The sequence below is a fragment of the Mobula hypostoma genome, chromosome 5 (genome assembly GCF_963921235.1).
Source record: "Mobula hypostoma chromosome 5, sMobHyp1.1, whole genome shotgun sequence".
Taxonomy (NCBI): domain Eukaryota; kingdom Metazoa; phylum Chordata; class Chondrichthyes; order Myliobatiformes; family Myliobatidae; genus Mobula; species Mobula hypostoma.
This window is the reverse complement of record NC_086101.1, coordinates 162,128,151-162,150,797: the sequence shown is the minus strand read 5'-3', so window position 1 is coordinate 162,150,797 and position 22,647 is coordinate 162,128,151. Positions and strand designations below refer to the sequence as shown.

At 41.4% G+C, this 22,647-nt stretch overlaps 1 protein-coding gene across 5 annotated transcripts in view; it reads left to right on the top strand.

Annotated features, from left to right (window-relative positions):
• poc5 (POC5 centriolar protein homolog (Chlamydomonas)) overlaps positions 1-22,647 on the top strand; it is a 119,957-nt gene that overhangs the window by 85,880 nt on the left and 11,430 nt on the right. For all 5 annotated transcript variants that reach the window (XM_063049278.1, XM_063049279.1, XM_063049280.1 and 2 more), the window contains exon 11: positions 17,663-17,785. In XM_063049278.1, the coding sequence (XP_062905348.1) occupies positions 17,663-17,785 (123 nt within the window). The remainder of the gene's footprint in view (positions 1-17,662; positions 17,786-22,647) is intronic.

Below are 22,647 nucleotides of genomic sequence, written 5' to 3'. Positions count from 1 at the left end.
CTCGCCAGAAAACTTTTACTGAATTGTATTTTAAAATCAAAGTGAAATTTCTTTGTAAGGAATACAGAATTCTTTGTCACCAGATTAGTTTTGAGATTGCAAGCTTTGCATCTGAAATGAAGAGAACATAAATATTTTAACAAAAACAAGTTACAGAACAAGGAAAGAAAACACGGTGAAGGAATCTTTGCAACGTTGTATAGAACTTTCACATACTATATTGTATATATTTGTTAGTAACCATATTCGTGAATAAATGCTGATTTGTATTCTAAAGTTATTTAGAATCTGCTGTTCATGATGTATTGCATTGATTTAAACTGTCTTTGTAACCTATAACTCATGGCCACTGAACAGAAATTAGCACATTTTCTTTATACCTTAGAACATAAAACAGCAGAATTAGGCCATTTGGCCCATTGAGTCTGCTCCGCCATTTGACCATGGCTGATCCTTTTACCTCTCAACCCTATTCTCCTGCCTTCTCCCCACAAGCCATCAAGCCCTAACTAATCAAACTCTACCTTAAAGACACCCAGTGTCCTGGCCTACACAGCCACCTGTGGCAATGAATCCCACAGATTCACCACACTCTGGCTAAAGAAATTCCCCCTCACCTATGTACCAATTGGACATTCCTCTATTCTGAGATTGTGCCCTCTGTTACTAGACTCCTCCATGACAGGAAACATTCTCTCCACATCCACTCCGTCTAGGCCTTTAAACATTCAATAGGTTTCAAAGAGATCTCCACGCCCCCCCGCCCCCCCCCCCCACCACCACCACCACTCATTCTTCTAAATTCCAGCAATTACAGAATTACAGACCAGGAGCCATCAAACACTCCTCATATGATAAGCCTTTCATTCCTGGAATCATTTGGTATATATCTATCCTAATTGCTTCCAGAAACTCCAGCTATTGGTGCTCTGCCGTCATCCCTGCTAGAGTCCTCTTCCGATCAACATTTGACTTTAGGGTTCCTTAAGCTCCCTGAACAGATCCAGTTCATTACACATCACCCAATCTAGAATAGCTGATCCCCTGCTAGGCTCAAGCAGAGGCTGCTCTAAAAAGCCATCTCATAAGCATTCTTCAAATTCTCTCTTGGGATCCAAAGTCAGCACCAACCTGATGTTCCCAATCTGCTTGCATATTGAAATCCCCCATGAGTATCGAAACATTGCCCTTTTGACATGCATTTTCTGTCTTCCATTGTAATTTGTAGCCCACATTCTGCTACTGTTTGAAGGCCTCAATATAACTCCCTTTAGTGTCTTTTTACCCTTGCAGTTCCTTCTATATTTCTTTCTTCCAGAAGAAACATCTTCTATGTTTCTTTCTTCCAGAAGCTTAGGTAATGGTTGTTAGAGGTAGTTGAAGCTCAAATTCACTTGTCTTCAAGGACTTGTATTCTGAAATTTGTAAATCTATAGCTACTGTGCATAAAAATCTACGGCAGGAATAAGCCACTTGATGCCTCGAACTGCTCTGTGGCTTAATAACATCAAGAAAGAAATTTGATAGACTGAAGAGTTGATGAGACTTCAGATTAAAATCTAATTTTAAAAAATAGCAGATTAAATGAGATTGAAATTGTCTTTACTGGAATATTTCTCTATAGCATTGGACACGTGTTGATGCAGCTCCTTGTCATCTCCTGGGTAATGAAGACAGTGACATTACAGAAGTTCAAGGCGTTTATGCCAGACCTTTACATATGTTCTAATATTATTTCCCACAGGTGGGATTTAATTCAAGGTAGTCTATTTTTATTAGCTTGTTTGAGTTTTTTTGCCATCTTGCAATTTGTCAAGGGCAAAGAGATTGCCTCTAAGAACAGGAACTCTAGATTTAGGAAAGCTGAAATAAAAGCAGAGGGACCAGGTCTGATAATTTACTTGATTCATGAAGGATGTATTCCTTTTTCCTCCAAGAATGCCACGTGATTTGCTGAGGAATTTCAGCATTCTCTTTTGTTTCAAATGTATAGTACTATGCAAAAGTCTTGGGCACCCTTGGTTTTTCATTTTCCAAAAAAATTTAATTTTACAGAGAAATCTTTATATTTCATTAAAGAAAGTAACTTTAAGAGACCACTTTTCAAATAAAAATGTGATTACTTTGTAGGTCGACTGCCCAGTGCATAATTAAAGATAGCCAACAGCTATTAATGATCAATGACATTGAGTTTAATAAACTAAACTGATTAACAAAATCAGAAGCTGGTGTAGAAGGAATCAAACTGGGTGAAGGAGAATCAAACTTGAAGATGAGTGTGCGGCAGATGTGACAGTTTAACCTTAAAATCATCAGTTTTTACACCATGGTATGAGTGAGCATAGCAACAAGACACAAGGTGGTCATCCTGTATCAGCATGGTCTCTCCCAAGCAGAAATTTTGCAGCAGACAGGAGTTTCAAGATGTACTGTTCAAGCTTTCCTGAAGAAGCACAAAGAAAGGGCAAAATTGAGGACCAGAAACAAAGTATTCAGTCATGGAAACGGAGTACAACAAACAAGAGATATATCAAACTGGCATTCCTTCTAAGTCAGAAGAAGTCCAGCACAGCTGTCAGCTCTGAATTCACAGAAACCACTGGACCCCAAGTACACCCCTGTATTGTCCCGAGAAATCTCGTCAGAAGTGGTCTTCGTGGAAGAGTTGCTGCCAAAAAGCCGTTCCTCCGATGTTGAAACAAAACCAAGAGACTCAACTACACACAAAAACACAAGGATTGGGGTGCTGTACAATGACAGCAAGTGCTCTGGACTGACGAGTTAAAATTTGAAAACAGGCAGTTTGTGTGTTGAAGAACTGAAGAGTGCTACATGGATGCGTGTCTGCAGCCAACAGTAAAGCACGGTGGAGGTTGCCTCCAGGTTTGGGGCTGGATTTCTGCAAATGAACTTGGTGATCTGGTAAAATTAATGGAATCCTTGATGCTGAGAAGTACAAGCAGATTAACAACCAATATGCAGTACTATCACGGAGGTGTCTAATTGATCCCAATTTCATTCTGCAACAGGACAGTGACCCCAAGCACACAGCCAAGGTCATAAAGAACTATCTTCAGCAAAAAGAAGAACATGGAGTTCTGCAGCAGATGGTATAACCTCCACAGAGCCCTGATCTCAACATCATCGGGGCTGTCTGATTATTTGGAGAGGCAGAAGCAAGCGAGCAGCCAAATGTCTGCAGAACTGTGGCAAGTTCTTCAAGACACTTGGAACAACCTTACCAAATGCCAAAAAAAAAAAGCCAATTTTTTTTTCTGTCTCGTTGTCTCTCTTTCCTCCTCCCCCCGCCCCCCCCATAGAGCTGCATGACCTACGAGAATTGATGCAGTTTTAAAGGCAAAGGGTGGTCACACCAAATATTGATTTGATTTAGTATTTTACTGTTCACTGCTCTTATAGGATTTTTTTGGTATATAGAAACTTCCCATTTCATTATTTTTGAAGGCACCTTGGCTTTACAGAATCTTTACATGTGCCTCCACTTCTGCACAGTAGTGTATCCTTTGCTGCTTTTGTCATTTTTTGGTTATTAACTGTTATAATAAGATAAATGAGACCACATTTTTGTCAACTTTGAATTAATGGCAAGTTCAGTTACAAATTGGTGAAATTCTAAGTGGCAATACATCTGTATGTAAAGCAATAAATGCATTTATTAAAAACGTCATACGGCCCCTACATGTCTTTACAAGGTCTACCTCATTAAAGACGTCCCTTGCTATTTTATTCTCCCACCGTTCTGTAAGGATAATGTGGTTGGTTGTGTAGCATAAATCAAAAAGGTCACAGAGAAGAAGTAGTTGGACCGAAGGATGTTGGGTAAAGATAATGACAGTCTTGCAAAGTCTGGAATAAGTAATAAATAAAACTGCCAAGTCACTTGGCTTTTTCAACTGATGTCACTGACATGTCTTTCAACATCTTTATCACAGCATTACTTCAAAAATAGTCTATTAGGAATTTGGCTGCTGTCAGAGTTGAATATTGTATTTATATATTGTAAAAGACCATGGAGAAAACAAGGCAAGACCTTTGTAGGATGAGAGGGGAAATCCCTTTAAACAAGATTGTGTTCATTTTGGAAGGAGAAATGTTTGGCATCTGAAACTAAGAAATGACTGAAATCCAAAGAGAATAGGAAGAGACTTGCCAGATTATTTCTGAAACTTAAGTAGCACATCCTGATGTGCAGAAAATTATTGTGTTTTGAGTTTCGTTCATGCCTGAATGTTTATATCCACATGTGTTTTCAGATCATTATCTTCCGCAAAATCACCAGAAGTCATAGTTAAGGCTGAAAGGTGAAACGTTTAAGGGGATTATGAGAGGAAACTTCACTTGGATGGTCGTGTGTGTGGAACAAACTGCCAGCACAAATGATGAATGCGAGCTTGATTTCAATGTTCGAGAGAAGTTGGGATACATACATGGATGGTAGGGGTATGGTTCTGGTGCAAGTCAATGGGAATAGGCAATTTCAATGGTCAGGTATGGACTAGATAGAGTCATACAAAAGTACAGCACAGAAAAGGGTTCTTAGGCCTAAGGGCTGTGCACCTTGCATGTGATTACTCAAAGAACTCCATTTCAGTCTTCTGCAATTTCTGTCTTTGTATCTATCATAATAAGATTTTCCACATCACTGTCTCCCTTTTCCTTTAACCATGACTTCCTCTCAAGCTTTTCTATATCCTACACTTCTCGACCTCTTGACCTTTTCTTCCAAAACACATTGTCAGATTATTTTCCTGAATTTCCTCTTCAGTGGGATTCCATGGCAAAGGCTTCCCCTTCCCTTTCAGCATCTGAAGGGACTGTTGTGGTCCTCTCTTGCATTACCACTAACTAGTCTCCTTCCAGTACTTTTTGATGCAGATACAAGCAATGCAACATCTGTCCTCCTTTCATTCCCACCATGAAAAACCAAGTGATTCTTCCATGTTCAGTAATTCACTTATTCTACTTCCTGTTTCACAATTTTGTGCCTTCACCAGTGGAGAAAAGAGGATACCTATCAGGTGATTGCTTTGTAGCACACATTAGTTCAGTCGTTAAGGCTATCTTGAGCTGCCAGGCACCTGTCACTTTAATTTTGCATCCACTCTGACCCTTGTCCTTCAACCTCCTATATTGTTCTAGGTTTGAAAAATAACACCTTGTCTTCTGTCTAGGCAGCCCTCAAGACTTAATTTTAGGAAAGTACTGCTTTTGTCTATCTGTTTCAATTTTTTTCTCTTCTGTCTGCTAGTTTTTAATTGTAGCCCAAATAACTTAAGCTGCGCCTTATCCCTTTATGTTCTCCATTTCATTCACTCCCTGCAATAGTTAAATAGTAATATGTAAATTATGCCAGGAAATAAGTCCAGGACCAGCCTATCGGCTCAGGGTGTCTGACCCTCCAAGGGAGGAGTTGTAAAATTTGGTGGCCACAGGCAGGAATGACTTCCTATGACACTCTGTGTTGCATCTCGGTGGAATGAGTCTCTGGCTGAATGTACTCCTGTGCCCAACCAGTACATTATGTAGTGGATGGGAGACATGGTCCAAGATGGCATGCAACTTAGACAGTATCCTCTTTTCAGACACCACCGTCAGAGAGTCCAGTTCCATCCCCACAACATCACTGGCCTTACGAATGAGTTTGTTGATTCTGTTGGTGTCTGCTACCCTCAGCCTGCTGCCCCAGCACACAACAGCAAACATGGTAGCACTGGCCACCACAGACTTGTAGAACATCCTCAGCATCGTCCGGCAGATGTTAAAGGACCTCAGTCTCCTCAGGAAATAGAGACGGCTCTGACCCTTCTTGTAGACAGCCTCAGTGTTCTTTAACCAGTCCAGTTTATTGTCAACTCATATCCCCAGGTATTTGTAATCCTCCACTATGTCCACACTGACTCCCTGGATGGAAACGGGGATCATCGGTGCCTTAGCTCTCCTCAGGTCCACCACCAGCTCCTTAGTCTTTTTCACATTAAGCTGTAGGTAATTCTGCTCATACCATGTAACAAAGTTTCCTACCGTAGCCCTGTACTCAGCCTCATCTCCCTTGCTGATGCATCCAACTATGGCAGAGTCATCAGAAAACTTCTGCAGATGACAAGACTCTGTGCAGTAGTTGAAGTCCGAGGTGTAAATGGTGAAGAGAAAGAGAATGTGCCCATTGGAGCTCTTCAAGGCAAAAATAATGTATATGATTAAATCCAAATTGGTACAATGAATTAATTCAATAGAGTTAAAATATCAGGTGCACAAATTATTATAGTTGATATGTATTATAAAGCAGTGGTCCACAACCACCGGGCCACAAAGCATGTGCTACCGGGCCGTGAGGAAATGATATGATTTGGCGATATGAAACGATATGAGTTAACTGCACCTTTCCTCGTTCCCTGTCACGCCCACTGTTGAAGTTGAACACACACGAGGTCATCAATCGGTCATTAACCTACAACCACTCTGAGTGAAAAACAAACGTCGCTTGAGAGTTTCTTTAGAAGAGGTAGTAGGGGACATAAAAAGCCTAACGATGATAACGCAGAGACAGCGGAGGCCGAGACTGCAAAAAAAAAAGCTTCCTTCAACAGAAAATATGATGAGTCGTACATAAAATATGGCTTTATTGCAACCGGTAATTTGCACGCTCCAAGCCCCCTGTGTGTGATATGTGGAGACAAGCTGTCTAATGAGGCAGTGAAGCCCTCAAAACTGCTTCGGCACCTTGAGTCCAAACACCCTGCACCTAAGGACAAACCCGTTGAGTTTTTTGAGCAGAAAAAACGTGAGCAAGCGGGACAGAAGCAAGTGCTGAGAGCCACCATCTCCACAAACGCTGCTGCTCTGAGAGCGTCGTACTTAGTGGCTAGCCGTATTGCTAAGGCTAAGGAGCCTTTCACTGTTGCTGAAGAATTGATTCTGCCTGCTGCCAAGGACACGTGCCATGAACTGTTGGGAGAAGCTGCAGCTAACAAGATGGCAGAGGTTTCTCTTTCAGCTACCACAGTTTCAGGGAGAATCGATGACATAGTGGAAGACGTCGAAGCACAGCTGTTGGAATGGCTTAACGCGTCACCATGGTACGCTATCTAGGTCGACGAGTCTACCGATGTCAACAAGAAGGCAATACCGCTGGGTTATGTGCGATATATATTTCAAGACGATGTACACAAGGTTATGTTGTGTGCACTGCTGCTGCCAACTAACACAAATGGGGCAGAACTATTCAAGTCTTTGAATGACTACATGTCTTTGAATGACTACTGGTCATTCTGTGTTGGAATAGGCACAGACGGGGCTGCAGCTATGACTGGACGGCTGTCTGGTTTCACTACCCGAGTCAAAGAGGTTGCTCCTGAATGCCAGTCAACACACTGTGTCACACACAGGGAAATGCTGGCTAGCCGAAAAATGTCACCTGATCTTAACAGCGTATTGAGTGACGTTGTTGAAGTTATCAATCACATCAAAGCAAAAGCCCTTAACTCACGTCTGTTTGAGCAGCTTTGCGAGGAAATGGATGCAGAGCACAAACGCCTTCTCTTACACACTGAAGTCAGGTGGCTATCAAGGGGGAGAGCCCTGGCCAGGGTTTTTGAGTTAAGAGAGCAGCTACAGAGATTTCTTTCAGGAAAAAAAAGTCACCACTGGCAGCACACCTCAGTGATGAGTGGATAGCAAAACTCACTTTTCTGTGTGACATCTTCAACCTGCTCAATGAACTCAATTTGTCACTTCAGGGGAGAATGACAACTGTCTTCAAGTTGGCAGATAAAGTGTCTGCTTTCAAAGCCAAACTGGAACTGTGGGGGTGGCGAGTGGACAGGGGCATATTTGATATGTTCCCAACATTAACTGGTATTTTGGGAGAGACTGAGGCTGCACCGTCCTTCTCACAGCTGGTGCGCGGTCACCTATCTTCGCTGTCGACAGAATTCGAGCGTTACTTCCCAACCGCAAATGACCCACGATGTGCAAAGGAATGAGTCCATGACACATTTGTGAGTGTCCCCAGTGAATCATCTATGTCAGCGTGGGAAGAAGATCAACTCCTCGAGCTTGCAAGTGACGATGGGCTGAAAAGTATGTTTGATTGAACATCTCTGCCAGCATTCTGGATCAAAGTCAAGGCTGAATATCCTGAGATAGCCACGAAAGCACTGAAAAAGTTGCTTCCATTTCCAGCATCATATCTCTGCGAAGCGGGGTTTTCTGCAATGAATGCAACGAAAACTAAATTGCGGAATAGACTGGACATAAGGTATCCCTTTCGAGTATCGCTGTCTCCCATCACCCCTCAATGGGACCGTCTTGTTGCAGGGAAACAAGCCCAGGGCTCCCACTGATTCAGCGATATTGGTGTGTTGCAATGATTTTATATGTTCATACAGGGAAAATATGTGCTGTGTGTTTAATATCCAAGCATTACATAAAATGTTATGATGCAATTGACTTATAAGTGACTTATAATTGACTTATCACTATATTCATGTGAGGAAAATATGTTTAATATTTTAAAGTTATTGTTAGTGTGTTTAATATTCATTAGATAAACCCTTTTAGAAACGAAATTGAGTGTATTAGCCACTTATAAGTGATGTATTGTTGTCTTATCACCTATATTCCGGTCGTGATTAACACCCCCCCCGGGGTCGGCCGTTCCGCAAGAATATTGTCAATATTAAACCAGTCCGCGGTGCAAAAAAGGTTGGGGACCCTTGTTATAAGGGAATGGTGAACTATTTATAAAATGTTTGGAATGGAGAAATACCCTTCTCCAAATACCCTTCTGTCATCCTATTGTTCAGGTCATTGCATAAGTGGGAAGCATTGGCTATACTTTTGGAGGGCTTACAGATGTAATAAATTTATTAAATCTTGCAGATCTTGAAGGTGGAAAACATCTAAACTGTAGATCAAGCACTGGCCCCAAATAGCTAGTTTTTAGTTGGGGTTATACAAATCTCTGGATGAAAAGTAATCTTAAAAAGAATGTTTTCCCATCCTTTCTGATGTTAGCCCAGTGTAGCACTTTTCCCCTGCATCAGGGCAATCAAAGAAACTATCCTTCAGAACATCTGATATGCGTCCAGTAATCATTTACAATTAATGAATGGAAATCCAAAGAAAGGGTTGTGAAATTAAAAAACAAGTGGTAGGTAGAGTGAGAAACATCCAGCAATGTGATCATGATATGAAACCAAAGCTGTGTTTGGTCAAGCTCTTGTGGATACAACCCCTGAGGATCTAAAGGTTATAATACACCTCCAAGTCCATGAAGAACTGCCAGTTGCCTCCAAAACAGGATTTACTAGTAATGCTGTACAATCCGTCCAACAACATGTAATTAAGGACACAAAAAAAACCTGCAGATGCTGGAATTAAGAAATTTTCTTTTTGCATTCTATCAAACCTTTTAAGTCTGTCAGTCAGCAAAAATTTAAATATAAGAAAGCATCTATCTCTGAGTTAACTCAGAGGCTAGTGGAAAAACTTATGACCAACGGCTTCAACATATTATTTCAGTATTCGGAAAATGAGGAAATTCCTGATGGCCAAAGTACTTTCAAGAAGTGGAATGGGTCTACTCTGGTAACTTTCAAGTATTATGGAGGCATGCGACTGCAGATGCTGGAGTCTGGAGAAATAAGCAAACTGCTTGATGAATTTGGCAAGGCAGGCATCATCTGTATGGAGTGGGCAGGGGGGACATTCATTTTGGGTCGAGGCCTTTCATCTGTGATAATGACATGTCAGTCAAGATTATATTCCCTGATATTAAGCCTGTCTTGCTCTATCAACTGCTGATCTATAGCAATGCGACAATTGCAAAATAATGCGGATTATGGTGTCCTAAGGATATCAGAATTGAGAAACATTCTTTTCGGAAGAGAAGGCTGAAGGGTGACTTGACAGTGTCCTTTAAGATTAGGAAAGGTTTGAGTAGTATCCATGCAGAAATGTTTACATATGAGTGATTCTAAATCTGGAGTTTCTATTGGATGTGATAACTTTTATTTACATAAAGAATGTACTGCCATAAGGTACAGTTGTTGCAGGCAACCTAAATGCAATTCAAAAGACAGATGGGAGAGAGAATATGCTGATGTATGAAGAGAGATGGAAAAGACTTCTTATAGATCACAAATAAAAGGCTAGACAAGTTGAACTAAATGCCCTATTTTAATCTGTTTTGTAGAATTTAGCATAATACCCACAATCTAAAGCCAGAGAACAAGAGCTTGCCATCATCAGTTAAGAAAACAATGATAAAGCTATATTTTTCAAAAACAAGCAATAGTGCTACAGTTGGAATGACATGTACAAGATCAGCTAATTATTGTAGCCGCTAGTGATAGGCTACAATGAACTGGCCTGGTGTAGCCTGAAAACCAATCACTTTCCTATATTTAGTGAAATTGTTGAAATAGCATAAGACACTGCACATCTGGTCAAGATGCACTTGACATACTGAACTTCTGGACTACATAATATAATATTATACTTTTTTACTTTGTGGTATGCTTAAACTGTAGAAAAGTGATAAAGTGCAATACATGGTAATTTGGTAGTCTTGAGCTCTGTAACCATCTCAAATAACCACTGCTTGGTATGTGTTTCCGCACTACATTTTCAAATGCAAGATGCTGGATGTGTGAACCACCAGCTATGAAATCATATCCTTAATTTTTTCCACTTTGAGACATAATAATAAGCTAAGAGTAACCTACCCTTTTCTTCTATTTGCTGCCTTCAATAATATGATGTTCCTTTTAATGAATGGTGTAAGCTAGTGGGGGTGGGGGAGAGTGATGAGAAAAATGTATTGGTACCATTATTGTGACATCACATTAGCTGTAGTTACTGAAAATACAAAGATAGGTAGGTAATGTGTTTTAAAGACAAAACCTGCAGAAGGATATAGGGTGAAGAGCACAATAAGTCAGTGGATGGAACTATCTACTTTGAAAGGAAGAATAAATGAAGTTTATTCTTTACAGTGTTGGTATAAAGTGTTGACATAAGAGAATAACAAATAGTTACGAAGTTGGAAAGGGTTGTTGGCCTTTATTGCAAGGAGTACTAAGTATGAAAGTAGGGAGATACAGGTGCAAATGTAGAATCCAAGGGTTTATAATTGCTTGCAGGTCATCAGGATTAATAACCACAGGAGATTTTCAGATGCTTTAAATCTTGAGCAACCCACTCAATATGCTGGGGGAACTCAACAAATGAGGCAACATCTATAGAGGGGAACAAACATTCCATGTTTCCAGCCAAATCCTTTCATCTGGACTGAAAAAGAGGGGGGCAGAAAGCAGAATAAAAAGGTAGGGGGAAGGAAAAAAGTACAAGCTGTCAGGTATATAGGTAAGACCATGTGGGTCATGGAGGAGGGGGGCATGAAGTATGCATGCAGGGGATGTGGAAGAGTTAAACAGCTGAATAAGAAGACATCTAATAGAAGAGGAAAGTAGACCATGGAAGAAAGAGAATGAGGAGGGGCCCCAGAGAGATGTGGTGTGGTAGGTGAGAGGGAATCTATAATTAGGAATGGAAAAGAGGGGGAGGGGGAGAAATCACCAGAGGTTAGGAAAGTTGATCTCCATGCCATCAGATTGAAAGCTATCCAGATGGAATGACATGATGCTCTTCCAACCTGAATTTGGCCTCATTGTGGCAGTTGAAGAAGCTGTGGACCGATATGTCGGAATGGGAGTAGGTAATCAATGAGTAGCCACTGGGAGCTACTGCCTTTTGCGGTAGGCAGAACGAAGCTGCTCAACAAAGCAATCCCCCAATCTGCGCCCTGTATCATCAGTGTACTACAGAGTAGGCCGCATTGGGAGCACCAGATCTATTTGATGATCCTGACTTGCAGGTGAAGTGTAACCTCACCTGGCAGGACTGTTTGGGATCTCAAATAGTGGTGAAGGAGGAGATGTGGCAGATGTAGCACTTGTCCTGCTTGTAGGGTTAAGTACCAGGAAGAGGGGTCAGTGGAGAGAAACGAGCGGACAAAGGAGTTGCATAGAGAGTGATCCCAATGGAAAAGGTGGGAGGTAAGCTGGGCTGAGTGGTAGGAGCCCACTGGAGATGGCAGAAGTTTAAAAGAATGATGTGCTGGATATGGAGGCTCGTGGGGTGTTAAGTAAGGACATGTGGAACTGTATCCCTGTTACAGCAGGACAATGGGGTGAGGGGCATATGTATAGGAAATGGTGGAGTGTGGGTGAGGGCAGCACCAATGGTGGTGGAAGGGAGACCCTTCGAAAAAGGGAAAAAATGAGAAATCTCAAATGTTCTAGAATGTAAAGTATCATCTTTATCTCCATACTAAAGTGGTATTTTTAAAACTAAAGGTAATTTCTTGAGCTTCCCCTTTACACTAAACTTGCAATCTTCCACAATTTGCGTTTTGAAACTTCCCTACTATTTTGGTGTTCCTCAGTATGTTTGAAAGAAGTGACTATGATGATGGTGATGAATGCACCATGAGTCATTTTCCAAAATTATGCTGGTTCTAAAATGGTTCCCACAGATTGGAAGGTAGCAAATGGATCCCCACTACTTAAAAAGGGAGGAAGGGGAGGAAAAACAGTGAAGTACATACTGGTGGGTCTGGTCCAAGTAGGCATGGAAAAATAGTAATAGGAATGAACAGGATCAACATGGATCTCTGAAAGGGAAATAACTTCCTTTTCAACAGTGTTTGGGAGAAATTTTGATTGATACCTGCAATATGTGCTCTGTATTGTGAATTATTTCTGTCAGCACAGATGAAGCACTTAGTGTTCCTAACATTTGTATTTTTTTTTTTAAAGAGGTTGTGTGCGTGTGTTATATTTTTTAAAACCAGAATTCCCTCATTTTGCAGTACACATACAACTGCAAATCTATTCACATTGTCACAAGAGGTCAGTGTTGCAGTTGGAGAAAATTCTGATGCTCTGTGCAACTCATAATACAGTCCTAAAGCGTTTCCATGTTGATTATTTTTGTAAACCAGGTATTTTTGTCTCTGCTCTGGACCAGCTAGGTGGAGAGAAACAAACCACTGAACTAGGGAAGTATCTTAATTAATAAAAGTAAATTAATTCAAAGTAAATTTATTATTACGTATATGTGATTATATACTACCCTGAGATTCACTTTCTTGTGGGCATTCACTGTAGATACAAAGAAATGCAATAGATTCAATGAAAACCTGCATAAAGACTGACAAATATTCAATGTGGAAAAGATGACAAACTGCAAATTCAAAAAGAAAAAAAAATAAATATATAAGTAAGGAATAATATTGAGACCGTAAGTTGTAGAGTTCTTGAAAGTAAGTCCAAGAGTTGTGGAATCAGTTCAGTTTTAAGGTGAGTGAAGTCATCCACTCTGGTTCAGGAGTCTGATGGTTGAATGGTAATAACTGTTCCTGAACCTGGTGGTGTGGGACCGAAGGCTTCTTCCCAATAGCGGCAAGAAGAGAGTATTACCTGAATGCTGGGACGTCGCTTTCTTGTGGCAGCGCTCCTTATAGATGTGTTCAATGGTGGGAGGGCTTTTCCTGTGATGGACTGGGCTGTATCCACTCAGTTTTGTAAGCTTTTCTGTTTATAGGCATTGGTGTTTCCATTCTAAGCTGTGATAGCAACCAGTGAAGATGCAATCCACTATGCATCTAAAGAAGTTTGACAAAGTTTTCGATGACATGTCTAACTTGCACAAACTTCTAAAAAAGTAGAGATACTACCTGCCTTGTGTCTGAAATGATGCCAGGGAATTTCACATCACTGACTCTCTCCACCTCAGATCCCCATGTGAGGATTGAGGAAGAGATTGTTGTGGCACCATGCAGCCAGATATTCAATCTCCCTCCTATCTTTGTGTTTGCCTCCTCCCTTGCTATATTTAATGTTCCCTACAATTATTCTGTTGAGGTTTTAAACTCTACAACATTGAAAATGCTTGAGTTCAAATTAAGGGATTATTGCCCATTTTTTTTATTGTGAGACGAAATAAAGATGCATGCAAAGCTGTGAAAGATCCTTACTGAAAGTTAGCAGTGCTGTTTTATATGAATTGGTGCACATCACCTTGTCTTTCCTCCATTCTTCATACTTTATGCTTTATACTTTATTGTCGCCAAACAATTGATACTAGAACGTACAATCATCACAGCGATATTTGATTCTGCGCTTCCTGCTCCCTGGAGTACAGATATTAAATATTAAAAATATTAAACATAGTAAAATTAGTAAATATTAAAAAGTTAAATTATAAATCATAAATAGGAAAATGGAAAGTAAGGTAGTGCAAAAAAACCGAGAGGCAGATCCGGATATTTGGAGGGTACGGCCCAGATCCAGGTCAGGATCCGTTCAGCAGTCTGATCACAGTTGGAAAGAAGCTGTTCCCAAATCTGGCCGTACGAGTCTTCAAGCTCCTGAGCCTTTTCCTGGAGGGAAGAGGAGCGAAAAGTGTGTTGGCTGGGTGGGTTGTTTCCTTGATTATCCTGGCAGCACTGCTTCGACAGTGTGCGGTGTAAAGTGAGTCCAAGGACGGAAGTTTGGTTTGTGTGATGTGCTGTGCCGTGTTCACGATCTTCTGCAGCTTCTTCCGGTCTTGGACAGGACAACTTCCATACCAGGTTGTGATGCACCCTAGAAGAATGCTTTCTACAGTGCATCTATAAAAATTAGTGAGGGTTTTAGGGGACAGACCAAATTTCTTTAGTTTTCTCAGGAAGTAAAGGTGCTTCTTGGCAGTGAATTCTGCTTGGTTGGACCAAGTCAGGTCATTTGTGATATTGACCCCTAGGAACTTAAAGCTTTTGACCTGTTCCACTTGTGCACCACCGATGTAAATTGGGTCGTGCGGTCCGCTACTCCTTCTGAAGTCAACAACCAATTCCTTCGTCTTGCTGACGTTGCGGGATAGGTTATTGTCTTCGCACCATGCCACCAGGTTCTTAATTTCCCCTCTGTACTCAAACTCATCATTACCTGAGATACAGCCTATAATTGTTGTCATCAGCAAACTTATATATTGAGTTTGATGGAAACTTGGCTACACAATCATGGGTGTACAGTGAGTACAGCAGGGGGCTGAGTACACAGCCTTGTGGGGCACCGGTGCTCAGAGTGATTGTAGAGGAGAGCTTGTCTCCTATTTTTACAGCCTGGGTCCTGTCTGTGAGGAAGTTAAAGATCCAGCTGCAGATCTGAGTGCTAAGGCCCAGGTTCCGGAGCTTAGGAATCAGTTTATTTGGAATGCTGGTATTAAAGACAGAGCTGTATTCAATGAAAAGGAGTCTTACGTATGCGTTTTTATTCCCCAGGTGTTCTAAGGAGGAATGTAGGGCCAGAGAGATGGCATCTGCCGTTAACCTGTTGCTTCGGTAGGCGAATTGCAAAGCGTCGAGGTTGACCGGTAGGCTGTGGTTGATGTGTGCCATAACCAATCTCTCGAAGCACTTCATAGCAATTGATGTTAGAGCCATAGGTCAATAGTCATTCAGGAATGCCACCTTGCTCTTCTTCAACACTGGGATTATTGTTGCCTTCTTAAAACACAAGGGGATCTTAGACTGAAGCAAGGAGCAGTTGAAGATGTCAGCAAACACTGCAGCTAGCTCGCTTGCACAGGCCCGGAGAACCCGTCCTGAGATGCCATCTGGGCCCGTCGCCTTCCTTGGATTTATCTTCAGGAAGGCCCTGCTAACGTCCTCCTCAGTGACGATGAATCTCAATGCCACCAGGTCCGGTTCATCCAGAGGGAGTGGGACGCTCCTCTTCTGTTCGAATATTGCGTAGAATACGTTAAGTTCGTCAGGAAGAGAAGCGCCACAGTTATTGTTATTTCCAGCCTTCTTTTTGCACCCAGTGATCTCATTTAGACCCTGCCATAGTCTACTGGCATCCCTCTGGTTAGCCTGGGCTTCCAACTTGGCTTGATATTGCCTCTTGGCACCCTTAAAGGCTTTCCGGAGTTCACGCCTGGATTCCGCGTAGTGACTGGTATCCCCGGACCTAAAAGCCACAGCTCTAGCCTTTAAAAGGGACCTGACCTCATAATTCATCCAAGGTTTTCGATTAGGGAATACCCGGATCGTCTTGCGAGACACACAGTCCTCCGTGCATTTCCAAATAAAGTCCGTGACAGCTGAGACATACTCATTGAGGTTAGCTGCCAAGTCCTTGAATACTAACCAGTCCACCAATTCAAAACAGTCACGGAGGGCCTCATCCGTTTCCTCTGTCCAACACGACACTGCTTTTGACACCGTGACCTCCCGCTTCAGTGTCTGTTTGTAAGCCGGGAGGGGAGTACGGCTTAATGATCCGATTTTCCGAAGTGAGGTCGTGGGACGGAACAGTAGGCATCCTTGACTGCTGTGTAGCAGTGGTCAAGTATATTCAGGCCTCTAGTGGAGCAGGAGACATGTTGGTACAACTTTGGCAGCGCCTTTCTGAGGTTGACCTGGTTAAAGTCCCCAGCTGTAATGAGCAAAGCTTCCGGATACCTGGTCTCAAGTTCACAGATGTTGGCAGACTTGTACCTCTTTTATCGTCAGTCATAATCAGCATCTCTACCAACTACTCTTTCTGAACCAGATCATACCAACCACTAACTATCTGAAAATTCAAAATTTTTTATCTGCTTCATAAACCCTGCTTTCCCTTAAAATCCACCACAAACTCAGTCCCGATTCTTATTGCCCTTTGGCATGATCACACAGAAATGTGCAGTCTTGTTCTACATAGAGGTTGCTGAACTCTAGTTATACCCTACCTTCTGCTTTCACCTTTACACTGCCTGTGTTGTCTGTATCTGTGCTTGAGTGTAGAGACATGACACAGCAGATGCTGGAATCTGGGGCAAAAAGCAAACTACTGGAGGAACTTGGCAGATCAAGCAGCATTTGTTGAAGCTTTAGGTTGCAACCCGAAAGATGATCTGAGCTTTTGCCTCAGATGCTGCTTGACTTTTTGAGTTCCTCCAGCAGTTTGTATTTTACTTGCATTTGCTTCATTTTGTTAGACCAAATATCTTGGCTTTTGTTTACCACACTGTTTCTTCCTCATTTCATGGGTGAAACTTTACTCTTCAAACTGTATTTTCATTCCATCCTAATTGCTTTTTGAAAAATCATTTCCTTCTGTCTCAAAGCCTGTCTCAGATAAAATGGCACCAAAATGTATTTGAATGTACTTGTAACCGGATTCTGTTTCTATTCCAGTAAATTGCAGCCCATCCATAAGGTTTACTGCTCATAATTCGTGTATTCGTGGGGCACCACCTCAATCTCTGGTACCTCTAAATTATCAATGTGTTTAGAATCCATAAAAAGCTACGCATCTCCTTTCTCCAGATATTCCTCTTCCTCTGATTTATGCATTTTCATTAGTTTCCTGCATTATTGGCAGCTATGCTTCAAGCAACCTTGGCTCAATCTGTTGATACTGAAAACCCTTCACGTTTATTTATGTTGGCCGTGTAGATGGCTAAATAAAAATATTTTTCCACATTGTGACTGAATACTATATAACAATGTGTTTTAAGGTTTATTATTGTTTCTTACAGAAAGTATTTCTAGCAGGTGAGGTCTTGCACATTAGTCTGTTAACCTTTTCACATATTCTGTTCCCAGATTACTTTACATTTTGGTTCGACAAATGTTTCCCAGACAAGATCAGGAGGTGCATCTACTCCACCAGTTACTACCACAGTGACAACATCTTCGGCATTAGGATTCCAATCGGCCCAAAAACTGGTAATGATTTAAGTAAATACTATGAATTATGCATTTTCTTGATAGCTGGTGCAAAGCAACAAAACCAAATCAGTAGCTTATTTTGTATTCCATTTAATGATTTTCCTGGATTTAGTCTCAAATGAACAACTGATTTGCCTCCTGGTTTCCTACCCTTGCTTCTCAGATATTTTCTCTCCAATCTTGAGCAAAGTTGCCAACTGAATTCTTTAATGCCAAATACATAATTATTAGAATGTACAAATGCCCAATTAATCTTGCTGATACAGGTTGCTTCCCGTTCTGTCTACCTTGCTACATAAAACACCTTTCTAGCCTCTATTTTGTTTAATTCCCATTTTAAAACATTTAAATGCTTCTTGGGCTTCCAGCCAGACGCTGGTATCGATTATAACTGATATTTCAATAACAACTCTGCCATCTTCAGGAATATTGCCTGGGTATGTCTAATCCAGTGGTATTTATACCTCCTTATTCTGCCCCACCTGATTAGTTAGTCCTCATCCAATCAGGTTTCCACTCTCCCACATTGTTTACAATTGAAAACAACAGGAATTCTGCAGATGCTGGAAATTCAAGCAACACACATCAAAGTTGCTGGTGAACGCAGCAGGCCAGACTGTACCTCTTCCTAGAGATGCCTGGCCTGCTGCGTTCACCAGCAACTTTGATGTGTGTTGCTTGTTTACAATTGAATTCCATTTCCTACTTGGAGCAAGACCTTTATCTTTGCTAAAGTTCTTTTCCTCTGTTTTTATTTCACTGGCTTCCTTTACCAAATGGTTCCAAAAACCATTGTCAAGTCAAGTCAAGTTTATTGTCATTTCGACCATAAACTGCTGGTACAGTACACAGTAAAAATGAAACAACGTTCCTCCAGGACCATGGTGCTACATGAAACAACACAAAACTACACTCAACTATGTGAGACAGCACAAAGCTGCACTAGACTACGTAAAACAACATTAAAAAAACTGCACTAGACTACAGACCTGCACGGGACTACATAAAGTGCACAAAACAGTGCAGGGCAGTACAATAATTAGTAAACAAGACAATAGGCACAGTAGAGGACAAATTACAATATGATAAATGATGTAGATATCAGTCTAGACTCTGGGTATTAAGGATCTGATGGCTTGGGGGAAGAAACTGTTGCACAGTCTGGTCGTGAGAGCCCAAATGCTTTGGTACCTTTTGCCAGATGGCAGGAGGGAGAAGAGTTTGTGTGAGGGGTGCGTGGGGTCCTTCATAATACTGTTAGCTTTGCAGGTGCAGCGTGTGGTGTAAATGTCTGTAATAGCGGGAAGAAAGACCCCGATGATCTGCTGGAGGGTCTTGCAATCCAAGACGGTGCAATTCCCGAACCAGGCAGTGATGCAGCTGCTCAGGATGCTCTCGATACGTCCTCTGTAGAATGTGGTGAGGATGGAGGGTGGGAGATGGACTTTTCTCGGCCTTCGCAGAAAGTAGAGATGCTGCTGGACTTTCTTGGCTATGGAGCTGGTGTTGAGGGACTAGCTGAGATTCTCCGCCAGGTGAACATCAAGAAATATGGTGCTCTTAACGATCTCAACGGAGGAGCCGTCAATGTTCCGCGGAGAGTGGTCGCTCCATGCTCTCCTGAAGTCAACAGCCATCTCTTTTTTGTTTTATTCACATCAGAGACAGGTTGTTGGCTGTGCACCAATCTGTTAGCTGCTGCACCTCCTCTCTGTATACTGACTCGTCGTTCTTGCTGATGAGACCCACCACAGTTGTGTCATCGGCGAACTTGATGATATGATTCGAATTGTGTATTGCTGCACAGTCGTGGGTCAGCAGAGTGAACAGCATTGGCGTAGCACAGTAGTTTTTTGCCAAAGTCAGTCTTGTGGCCAGATTGTAAATAAGGTGGGAGAATGGAAACCTGATTAGATGAGGACTAACCAATCAGGTTTCCGCTTTTCCACCTTATTTACAATCAAATTCCAGCTCTTAGAGCAAGACCTTCATCTTTGTTAAAGTTCTTCTCTTCTAGTTTTATTTCAACGAGTTCCTTTACCAGGTTGTTTCAAAAGCCATTGGCACAGCATGGTAGTTTTGTGCTGAAGTCAATCTTATGGCCATTGCGACTGTACTATTTGATACGGGTTTCCACCATGCATCCCATCTGGCTGATTTGTCGGAGCAGCATATATCAGCCAGATGGGATGCACGGTGGAAACCCATATCAAAGAACACAGGAGGTGTATCTGTTTGGGTTACCTGGAGAAATCGTCGGTAGCAGAACACTGCATTTGCAATGGCCAAGGGATTGACTGCAACAGCATAAAACTACTGTATTGCTCCAGTGGCTTTTGGGACTGCTTAGTAAAACAAGCTGTTGAAATAAAACCAGAGGAAAAGAATTTTAACAAAGCCAAAGGTCTCGCTCGAAGTAAGAACTGGAATTCAATTGTAAACGGGGTGGGACAGCGCAAACCTGATTGGATGGGGACCAACTAAACAGGAAGGCTGGGCTACAGGGGGTACAAATACCACTGGACTAGACACACCCAGGCATTAACCCTGAAGAAGGTGGCAGAGTTGGTCTTCAAAACTTTCGTTATAATTGATACTTGTATCCAGCTGGAAGCCCGAGAAGAATTTATTCATCATGTACTCTGGGAGAGCACTGGATCCTTTCTCAGTTAAGCTGTTATTTCACTTCAAGGACTTGAGTAATACATTCCAATTAGTTAAACATCTCACTGTGGAATTTATTAATGTATTTATAGTCCCTAGTTTGAGATTCTCCATTATTATTTCCACATACATCCCAGGGATGGAACATGGTTTTCATTTTCTCTTTACGAAAGAAGTCTCTTTTCTGATGGCTGTAATCTTTCCATTTTGATATCATCCTTGTAAATTTCTTTTGCAATTTTATTAATGGTTTTTTGATCACTTTTATACGACGAAGACCAGAAATCCGGTCAGGTTGCAGTTTAAGAACAATGCGGATTTTAAATCATTTAACATAATTTTACTATTTTGAGAGCTGGGCTTACTCAAAGATGGTTAGGTACAGTCTGTGTCATTTTACCTGTCTATTTTTGTTGTAAATGAGGTTTTTGTCTCTAAGTCAATAAGTAATAACCACAAACTTTCAGCTTTGATAGTCATAGTACACGAACAAGCCCTTTTGCCCACCATATTCATTCCAACCTTTTTGCCCACGAACATTAATCCTATTAGCTACATTAGGTCCATACCCTTCTGTCTTTGTAAGTGTCTGTCTATATGTCTCTTACGTGTAATGATTGATATTTGATTTCTCCACTACCTCTGACAAGTGTAATCCAAATATCAAACATTTTGTGTAATCAAATAAAACCTTCCTCTCAATTTCCCCATTTAAAACTTGTTCCTCTCTCCTTAAACCTTTACTCTCTTAATTTACCATGGGGTGGGGTATTTTGTCTACCATATCTATGCCTCTTTCAATAAAACATATCAAATCACTGCAAAATCTTCTTCATTTTTATTCAATCTCTCCTCTTAAATAGAGCCATCCAATGCAAGCAAGATCCTGGTAATCTCCTCTCTGAAACCACATCGTTCCTATTGTATGGCAACCAGGGCTTCACACAGTACTATAAGTACTGCCTATATTAGAAATTGTAATGTTGCATTGTGATATCCCAACTTTATATTCATGTCTTGACTGGTCTACATGTCATACAACATATTCCTACCTATGTTGCCACTTTCAACCCCAAGGTTCCTCTGCTCAACATTCCTTAATGCCTTACTATTTGCCAGGTTCTGCCCTCTTTGATTCCCCGTTTCATTACAGCTCTCTGCCAACTCAGGGCATTCCCTATGTAGTGCCATAACTTCACTTTATTCCCTGTAACCTCATGTACTCATCAATTCTCCTGCCATCTACCTAAACTAGAGGTGATTTGCAGCAGCCACTTAGCCACCAGTCTCCTTTGCGATGTGGGTGGAAACTGAAGTACTTGCAGGAAACTCTTGCAGTCAGAATATGCAAATTCCACACAATTATCACCTGGATTACTGGAGCTATGCATCATCAGCACTACTTCTGCAGCACTGTTTCTTGCATTTTGAGAGCTTCTGTTTATTTTGAGGAGAATCAACTAAGTTTTCTTAGACGACAGAACAGTATTGCACAGGAACTTCAGCTCATTTTATCTGTGCTGAACATAATGTTGAATTAAACTAACACACACAAAATGCTGGAGGAACTCAGCAGGGCAGGCAGCATCAATGGAAAAGAGTATAGTTAACGTTTCTAGCTGAGACCCTTCACAGTGTCCTAACTAAACTAAATGTAACATGACTCCCTTACTCTCGTACTCAGTGCCCTGACCAACAAAGGAAAGCAGGTCATACACCATCTTTACCACCCCATCTAGTTGTGTAGTCATTCTCGGGGACCTATGGACTTGGACCCCAAGTTCCCACTGTATATCAATACTGTGAAGGATCCTACCAGTATACTTTCTCCTTGCATTAAACCTCCCAAAGCATAACACCTCACATTTGCTTGGATTTTAAATTCCATTTGATATTTCTTTGCAAATATCTGTAACTGATCTGTTATACTGTAATAACTCTTTATACTGTCCACAATTCCACCAATCTTTGTGTCATTTGCAAACTAGCTTATAAACCCATCTATATTTTCATCTGTCATAAACCCAGAGGGACAGCATTGATTTCCGAGGAAAACCATTGCTCATGGACTTCCAACCAGAAGAACATAGTTTCACCACCACCCGGTCTTCTCTGGGAATCCAATTTAGAGTACAAAATATCAATTGAACAAGGATCACATGCATCTTCGTCTTCTGGATCAGCCTGCCATGAGG